Source organism: Diceros bicornis, chromosome 10 (genome assembly GCF_020826845.1).
Source record: "Diceros bicornis minor isolate mBicDic1 chromosome 10, mDicBic1.mat.cur, whole genome shotgun sequence".
NCBI lineage: Eukaryota > Metazoa > Chordata > Mammalia > Perissodactyla > Rhinocerotidae > Diceros > Diceros bicornis.
Window position 1 is genome coordinate 18,533,879 of NC_080749.1, and position 9,429 is coordinate 18,543,307.

Genomic DNA, 9,429 nt, shown 5'->3' on the forward strand with positions numbered 1-9,429 from the left:
TTGGTTCGGGAGAAAAAGCCTCGACTCACGCATTTTCCCCGTACTCATTATAGATGACCAGCTCAGGCCAGAATCGGATGTCCTTCACCAAAATCTCTCCCCAGAATCCCTCTCAACTTGCTACACCTTCCAGTCGTTCTCAGGGGAAGGAAGAGAAATGGACTGATCACAATGCTTAAGCCTTCAGGAAAGAAAACTCCTTTCTGCACTCCAGTCTTTTCGTTTGTAAAATTATAAATCAAGATCTCTTCTAGATTAAAAGGTGCATGATTCTTGAGGGCTGTGGCCTGTGGCTGAGGTCAGATTTCGGCATGGCAGCTGGGATCACTGATAAGAGCTTCAGGCATCAGGAATAGCCCATCCAGGTGCCTGAGGATTCATATGGTTAACAAACTAATTCAAGATCTCATGGAAAAACAGATCAACTCTTTTTTTTGTGTGTGTGTGAGGAAGATTGGCCCTGAGCTAACATCCATGCCAATCTTCCTCTATTTTGTATGTGGGTCCCCGCCACAGCATGGCTTGATGAGCAGTGTATAGGTCCGAGACCAGGATCCGAACCCAAGAACCTGGGGCCGCTGAAGGAGAGTGCGAACTTAACCACTACACCACTAGGCCAGCCCCCAGATAAACTCTTTAATGGATGGCGATGGATGGAAAACCCAGTGCTCAGCACAAAGCAGATGCTTGACGAACATGAATTCCTTTGAGCTTACCGGAATGACTTGCTTTTGGCACAAGTTTTTAGTTCAGCTCAGCAAATTGGCTAATTAGCCAGTGGAGTTCTAAGGTTCATAACCATGCTCCATCCCACCCCATCTCATTCCACTCCACTCCATAATTTAGGGATCTGTCAAACCTGAGCTTTCCCTTCAGATCCCTGTACAAGCCAGAGGAAAGATGCCTCTCAAAATGGGAAGTGAAATGGATGAACCTTGAAAACATTATCCTAAAAGAAAGAAGCCAGTCACAAAGGCCACATATTGTATGATTCCATTTATATGAAATGTCCAGACAGAAAGTAGATTAGTGGTTCCCAGATTAGTGATTGCCAACGGGTACAGGGTTTCTTTATGGAATGAAGAAAATGTTCTGGAATTAGATATATATCTGCAATTAGATTATATTCACAACTCTGTGAATATACTAAAAACAACTTTAAAAGGATGAATTCTATGGTATGTAAATTATATGTAATAAAATTATTAAAAATGAAAAAAAAAGAAATGGCATTATAATGATTGAAAAAAATCCTGGGCAAGAGAAAGGACTTGAATTTCAGTCGCATTGGCTGTATGGTCTTGAGCAAATTGCTGAACCTCTCTCCATCTCAGATTCACCAACTGCCAAGTGAGGATATGATCTCACTGTGAAACTTCTAGGCTAATTATTAGAATCCTATTATAAGGAATTAAAGGTTAAACTCAAGGACTCCTTCAGTCTGAGAAATGAGGAAATAGTGTACAAAGTAACTCAGGCTAAGATATCTGGGCCAGCCTTTAGAAGCAGGTATGGAGAGTGGATAAAGCAATTCCTGGGGAGCATTCAGGGAGGCTTTCATTTTTAGGACTGATTCCTTAAGATGGTTATACTGACAGCATTTCCCATTGTCTTGCTGTATCTCACAAGAAAACAGGTGGCCTGTTTCTACATTTCACAGGGAAGGAAGCTAAGCCCCTGGGAAGTTAAATCACCTCTTCAAAGTTACCAAGCATGGGAAGCCTGGAACATGGGTGTTCTCTCCCCAAATGGAGCTGAACACCTCTTCCATTCGACAACTAAAAACAGGGGCTGGGGTGTTGAATACTTCAGCATAGCGTGCCAATAAACCTTTGCCAGGTTTGGGCATTAGAACCTAAGTCAGTCAATCATTCCAGAAGTATGAAAGAAAAAAAAAAAAGAAAAAAGAGAGAGAAAGAAAGGAGGCGGCAGAGAGGAAGCAGGCTGTCGATTCAGATCTTTCTGTTTCAGGAGTATATAAGGGAAGCAGATTTCCTTTTCAAAGTCGAAAGGAAACGGTGTGTTTTGTTTTCATACTTGGTTTCATTTTTCACTTGGGAAAAAACCCCAGCTTTGAAGCCTCTCTGTTTAAACTCATTAGGAAAACCATCAATGACAGGAGCTTTCATGAAATCGTAGTGGGAGGAATTAGTGCTATGGGAGAGCCAGATCAATCTCCCAACGTTTCATCTGTGGAGGTTGGAGGTCAGCACTGGCTGCTTGTTCAGCTGGAAAGTTAACATAAACAAATGCTTCACTTACTGGAGAGTCCAAGGGACCAAAGACATTTGATATTCACCCTCCAAATGCTTCCTCAGAAGCCAGCTATGCCTGCCACATGAAAGATACGGATGCTTCTCGAGAACTAAGTGAACAAACTGATGGGCAAAATGTCTTGCCCAGAAGAGAAAGGTGTTCTTTTAGTGTCCCATTGGAAAGGAGACAGTGATATTGACATTCACGGCACAGGATCTTTTCTTGTGTAATTCATAACTTTATCGAAGTTGACACAGAAACTTTTGTAGCAGGGCTCGTGTTAATATACGAGGGTATCTTTCTTGACATCTGAATCTTTTTTATTTTAAAGTTTTTTAAACTGTTGAAGTCTCCCTGGCAAAGTTAAAATATGACGATTTTTTGATTTTTGTCTTTTGCTTTATTCTTAGAGCATAGTCGACAGCCCATCTGACTGATTCAAAATGGATTTGAGGGTGAGAAAGTAAGGATGGCAGGCAGGATGTCTAAAAGGGAGACAACAGGAGAGAACTGGTAGGAGAAAGACAGACACGGGGCAGACAGGGGACACTGGGAGACTGACACATATCACTGGTACTCCTAACAATGCTGTTCTGGAAAAAAAAAAAGTTCATGTCTACAATATGACACAGATTAAGTAATTTACGATCTGAACATTTGCAAAGAAGGAGGACTTAATATTTTCATTTTTTCTTATAAGAATTATATATGTATGTATGTAAATATATACAGGTAAAAATGTAAAAATATACACACATACACAGATATGCTATGTGTGGGCGTGTGCACATGAACACACCTTACACAAAAGAATCCAGATATAAAGGGACTGTGATATAATATTGATTAGCAGAATTGGCCCTTCTTCCTGCCAAGCCCACCCCAAAGACAAACTAGGACCTACTGTTTTACATCTTGGTGAAATTAAGTAGACCACAGACTTAAGAAAACATAGGCTATGGTTAGCTTTCCATTTCTTTCTACCAAGAGTGGATGACTGATTATTTTAGAGATATCAAGTCCTCACTTGCTGTCCTTTATTTAACTCATGAGAAAATAAGGCATAAAATTAACCTATCCAAGGCATCATAGAGCCATCTCTGCCTAACTTTATGAGCAACTAACTAATCCAAAAGGAGAATAGCCATTACTTATACAGCCATAATGTAGATGCAACATGGCATATAAATCAGTAATTCTTGTATTGCAGGACAGATAGATTAATGCATGTCGCAAAGGATGGGTGAAGAGATCGATTAGGTTACTGATTCAGACCATGAACTTTCTCTCAATATACTGCATTTAACTTTTAAATAAGGTTTAGGAGAACCTGTAACATTTTGCTCACTGACAGAGCTATATTTTACTAAGGGCAGAAATTGGCTAGTCTATAAAAATTAAATCATGCCCCTTTCACTGTATCTAGTCAAGAGGAAAAACTCTAATTACAAGATTGCACTGTCAAACAAATGCAAATTCACATTCTTTATACTCTGGTTTAAAAATTTATACTGGGTGGAGGGGCTTCTATTCCGAAATGAAAATCAATACGTGAAATATTTTGCAGAGTGCAGTGATAAGCAAGAGCAAAAAAATGTCATTATAAAGGGTGCTGGTAAGTAGATGCTAACTCATTAAGAACAGAGCTTTGAGAATAAGTCATTCATTATGCAAACATTTAAATATCAATTAGTATGGAAAACGAAAGAAGTGGAACCAACCCTTCCCTGCCCCACAGCCATGCCTTATTACTCCAGAAATGACTGAGGGGAGAAAGAGCAGAGGAAAAGAATCTCAGCACCTAATAGGAACACCACTCTGGGGTAAGGGAAAGGTTAATTTTAAATATACTTCCCAATGGAAAATTAAATGTACCTGCCTCAAAATTCCTAAGAGCTAAGTGTGCAGACTTAATCCAGAAAGGACTAACTGAAGGCCTGGGCAAATTGCATTCTGGTATTTTTTGGAAAGAGAATGCCTTTCATTACCGCTTAATGTCAAACTTGCTTGGTTCATTGAAATCTCTTAGCCCATTTAAAACCCTGGTTTTTCTGTACCTATGTAAAATGCCAGTCCACATAACACTCAAATTTTAAAAATCCTCCTGGTTGGTTTTCATATTCTTTCAATATCCACTTCCTGGCTGTCCACTCAACCAGTTCACTAAGCTTGTTAGGTGAATTTGGCAGACGGGAAAATTGTCTAAGTCTTTAGCACGTTGCCTGGATTATCTTTTCAGGCAAACCTGGCAGTATATTTTACTATTTAAGGTGCTGGCCCAGGAAGCAGGTGCCTCTTATTAACTGTTGGCTGGTGGACTTGGATCAGATATCTAACTTTTCCAGCCCTGTTTTCCTCCTCAATAACACAAAAAGGTTGGCCTAGATCAGTAGTTCTCGATTTAGGGCACCCCAGAGTCACTTGAGGAGCTTATAAAAGACCCATGGCCAGGGATAATACAGACTTACGGAATTGGCTCCTTCTGGGGGGGAGCAAGCACGTGGATTTGAACAAAATTTCCAGGAAGATTCCAATGTACACCCTTAACTCTGAGTCATGGGACCCTTTCAGCTCTAACACATGAAGATTCTCGGAACAATGTATGTTATTGATCAAATGAAAAGAATTCTGACTTTGATTCCTAATAGTATCATTTAACAGGCATGACTTTCTTTCCCCAGAGTGGAAAAGTTGACCCCGCAATAGAAATAAATACTGGTGGATTGTGGCCTGGGGGCAACAAGGGTCTCAAAAGAGGTCTATCAGATTTCATGAGATACTCCACATAAAAGCTCGAAGGAAAGAGACTGATGCATAGGGCACACAACGAAAGTCAGCTATTAGTCCTGTGATGACTGTACTACATTGCGGTCACTTAACAATCAGAGTGTTAGGTTGGTTCTCCATCCCTCCCAACAAGAGGAGAGTTAAGAGTCACTTAAATGGATTGGTCTCTAACAAGTACATGGCCATGAGAATAGAAGTGCCTTGGAAGCTTCAGCCGCCTTTAACATCCCTCTTTTGACACAGGAACATGCATTTGCCTAATTTCTATTGAATTCAGGCTCAAAATGCCCTGTTTCCACATGCACAAAACGAGTCCTTTCCCTCATAACTGGTTTTTCCTTTGAGTCCATCAACTGTTTCTGTTTCTCAAACTTCACAATTGAGATTGCCTTATTCTGTCTATGTCCACCCTTGACCTTTGACATATGGCCAGAGGAACCTGGTTTGGAGACAAGGCGCCCACCTTAATGGAAGTAATAGCAACTTCAGTCCAGGCACTTATAGACTCTCTGTGCTAAAGGTTCACATGGATAAGAGGCATTTTAATGCCTGCTCTGCCTTTTTTACAGTGTGGTTTGGAGGAGGAATGAAGCAAGATGGAAATCAGCACTTGGAAAACAGAGTGTGTGGTATTCATCTTAGATACACTTTTAAAGAGGAAGAAATGTCTCTCAGAAAAAGGACACCTCTTCTGTCTATAATTTGGTTCATATCTTTTGCTCTCCTTGTTTTAAACCATATCCCAGGTTATACGACATAATACCCAAGTAAGCCTAGAAGTGGCCTAGAGGATTCTGAAGAAGTTCCTAATGTGTCCACAGTACATTCTCATTTGTTCTGGCTCTAAACTACTGCCTGGAAGAAAGTTGCAAATATCTGAAAGAAACAATCAAGTGTTCAGAGTGATTCTGACTGAAATCACAGCAATCCCTTTGGTAGAAGGGCAGTCAATTTTTGCTCAAGAGCCAAACACAGTTAGAAAAGAAACAACTTGTCAAAATCATCCATATCCGTATCGGCTAAAGAATCATTACTAAGTTTTGCTTCGCTTTTTTAATAGCCGGAATCCCATGTGACAAAACAACGCACGCTGCTTTTCTTGGGACAGGTTACTCTTGAGAGCAATGATGTCTCAGACTTCCCAGAAGAGCAATTTTGGTGGAAAGGATCCACATCTTGGCTGATAATGACCTAAACAACAGCCTTAAAACCGCACACATATCACACACATCAAAGCATGGTGACGAGCTCTCTGCTCCCCAATAACCATGAGGTTAGCAACAGAGCATTTCCAGGCCCTTCTCTGAGAAGAAACTACTTTCTCAAGGTGTTGGCTTTAAAACTACAGCCCTTGCATTAACCTGCCCGTGGGTTAAGGGCATCACTTGACAGTCCTGATACCATCACCAGACTCTGTGGGCAGCCCAGTTCAGCAAACTAAAGAGGAGCAGGGCTGTGGTTCATTTACTATAATCACAACGTGATGCTATTTCCCATATTTTCAATATCCTTATAATGGCAAAGTCTCTGCGTATGGATTTGACCTTGGAATTGAAGCTACAGTTCTACCCATTCCCCCAAAGTCCCAGTTGCATTTTAAGGGGAATTTGATGTCTGACAAGACTGTTGGGAGGGGCTGGAGAGTTCCATCTCAGTGAGAAGACTGGTCAGCTGGAGTGAGCGAGTGAGGTTTGCTCTCACAAGACCCCCTTCTTTCCTTGCATAATGCCCAAGCCCTCTCACCAGCCAGCCAGCGGCTAAGCCTCTGCGGCTGGGAACCACATTCCTTTGAAAGATCTTGGCAATTTGTGCCTGGAATTTGATGCATTAGTTCTAAAATTAAATAAAGATCCTGTAGTGGTCTTCAAAGAAATATGGTGTGGCTCTATGACAAAACACATTTTTCAAGCTCTGACCTCTGGGAACTTCAACTAGCTTCATATTTCAGGCTGACATTGCTCACAGGCTACTGTCTAGTTGCCCAGGCGGAGCTGGTTATCCATATATTTTCCAGCTTCCTGATCAGCTTTTAGCAGAGGGAGGTGAGGGGACTGACTAAAAGGAGGAGAGCCACTAATTTAAATGCACTTCCCCTCCTGAGTCCCTTGGGGAGAAGCCCTGATAATTAACTCTAATGAGATTAAAGTAACTTGGAACTCTTCATTTTTCCAGCATTGTAAAAGTAAATCTGCGATAACCAGCGTGTGTGCGTTAAATCAAAGTCAGTCCCTTTTCCTATAATTTAACGGCCCCCTCACTCCCACCCCCTGCCCAGGGTGGAGGGGGAGGGGAGGGCTGCCGAGCTCTTACCCGCACTTTGCTCCATCACTTCTTTCTGACACATGTCTTGAACGTTCACCGTGCAATTCACGATGAACTCAGGGGAGGAGCAGTCGTTGTTCAGCTGGAATTCTTCACACTGGTAACACTGGATTTGCAGCGCAAAGCCTGCGGGACAGACGCAGTCGGGTTCAGATCCAGCCTCTACAGAGTCCACCCCAGAAACCACGACCCTCCTCTGCCTGCCGCAGATCCAACCTCTGGGCTGCTAGGAATCCGCACTCCTGGGTCTGCAAGTAAGGCGGATGTGGCTGAAGCCTGCAGGGGGCGGCGCGGGCACCCGGGGTCCTGCGGGATAAAGTGGAATTCTGCCCGCGACCCTCGGACCCACGCCCCGGAAACAGAGAGCCCGTTCAACACCACACCTGGCCTTTCCCCATGGAAGTTGAAAGGAGGGGTGTACCACCCCAGAGCGAAGTGGCTCCACAAACATGCGTCGGCTTCAGTCTACGGCAAAGGATTTGCCTAATTGTTAATTGGTTACAAATTACTTAATTACTATTTTGGCACCATTCGCGATTGCATTCGCAGACACCTTTTTAGTTTTATTTAATTCATTTTTCAAGTCAGCATTCCTGTGCTGTGGCTCCGAGGCTGCCTACGCGACCACCCAGGAGGAAGGGCCGGTCGCTAAGCGCGGCTGCGCCCCAAGTCCCGGGCCTGTCTCCGGGACGGTTCTCGCGGCAGCGGGGGTGGTCGCGGCGTGTGGGAAGGGGCGTGTGTGTGTGCACGCGCGCGCGCACCCTGGGCCGCTACTCCTCAGCCCTTTCTTCCCAGCGTTCGGGCTAACCGCTTCGCTAGGGTCCCTGGTCGCGGTACCAGCTCTGCAGAGCTCCGTCGGGAGCCGGTCCCGTACTGGAAAGAAGAAGCGAGATGTTTTTGCACCTCTCATCGCTCCAGCCTGGCTGCTCTGCTCGGATCTACGAGCTCCTGTCTAGACCTAACTCCTCCGGCTCCCGAGCAGATGAGCCCCGGACTCGGCGCGCTCCCCTGCCAGCCCCACAACCTAGTCCCGGCGCACCGGGGCCATAGGCTGCCCAGAGCGCCGCTCACCTGTCGGCGGCGCCACTCCTACGCATTGCTAGAGACGCCTGACAACTTGGCGGGGTTCGGCGGCTATCGCCCCCTTTCCCTTGCCGAGGCCCCAGCACCGCTAGAACCCTCTTTCCTCCCCAGGCCAGCTTCTTCTCCCGACCGTGCAGCCCGAGCATCTGCAGCTCGAGTCCCGCAAATCCGCCGCTGCCGCCTCTCCTCCTGCAGCGCGGGGCTTGGAGACTTTCCCATCTAGCGCCTCTGGGCACCAGTCGCCGCCGCCGCCAAACTCCCGCCGGGCAACCCCTGCGCAGCATGGGCCCGGACGCAGGCGCCCTGGGGGTGAAGGGGCCGGCGGATAGATGGGGTGTGCGCGACCGACCCGGCCGCTGGCCTCTTCGTCTTTTTACCTGGAAGCAAGAACAATCCGCAAAAAGTTGCTGCGATGCCGAGGACCCACATCCTCCCGGAGCCGCGGGGCCAGGATGGGCAGGCGCATCAGAGGCGGGGACCGCGGCGGAGGCTGTCCGGGCCGCAGCGGCTGTGGCTGCCGAGGCAGCTGGGGCCCGCGCTGCTGCCGCCGAGGTGACCGCCGCCGCCAAGAGGAGCCGCAGGTGCCGCCGCCGGCGCCTGCATCGCCCGCGCCGGGACTCCCGGCTGCGGGTCGCCGCTCCTCTCGCGCGCGCTCCCGGGCAGAGCGCGGCGTCTTCGGAGTTGGCGGCTGAGACTGAACGAACTACCCGCGATCCAGAGCACCCAAAAAGTCTCGCCTCTTCTCCCCACCTCCCACTCCAGGCACCACGTGACGGCTGCCGAGTTGGGGAGAGGGTGACGGGCGGGGAAGGCTGGGACCGTCTTTCCACGTCCCCACCCCCTTCCTATCGCCCTCCTCTGCCGCCTCCGCACGTCCGCGGGACAGGGACGCCAGGGGGAGAAGGAGAGTGCAGTTTTCCGGGGTTGGAAGGCTGGAGATTGAGGAAGTGTGTGCAGGGCGCAGCAGGTGCCGCGGAGACC

At 46.5% G+C, this 9,429-nt stretch overlaps 1 protein-coding gene across 1 annotated transcript in view; it reads right to left on the reverse strand.

The window, feature by feature from the left end:
* LYPD1 (LY6/PLAUR domain containing 1) overlaps positions 1–9,209 on the reverse strand; it is a 34,974-nt gene extending 25,765 nt beyond the window's left edge. Inside the window, exons 1-2 of the mRNA XM_058548847.1 lie at positions 8,826–9,209; positions 7,354–7,491 (exon numbers count right to left, since the gene is read on the reverse strand). Of these exons, the coding sequence (XP_058404830.1) occupies positions 7,354–7,491; positions 8,826–8,877 (190 nt within the window). The 5' untranslated portion in view covers positions 8,878–9,209. The remainder of the gene's footprint in view (positions 1–7,353; positions 7,492–8,825) is intronic.
* Between the last annotated feature and the right edge of the window lie 220 nt (positions 9,210–9,429).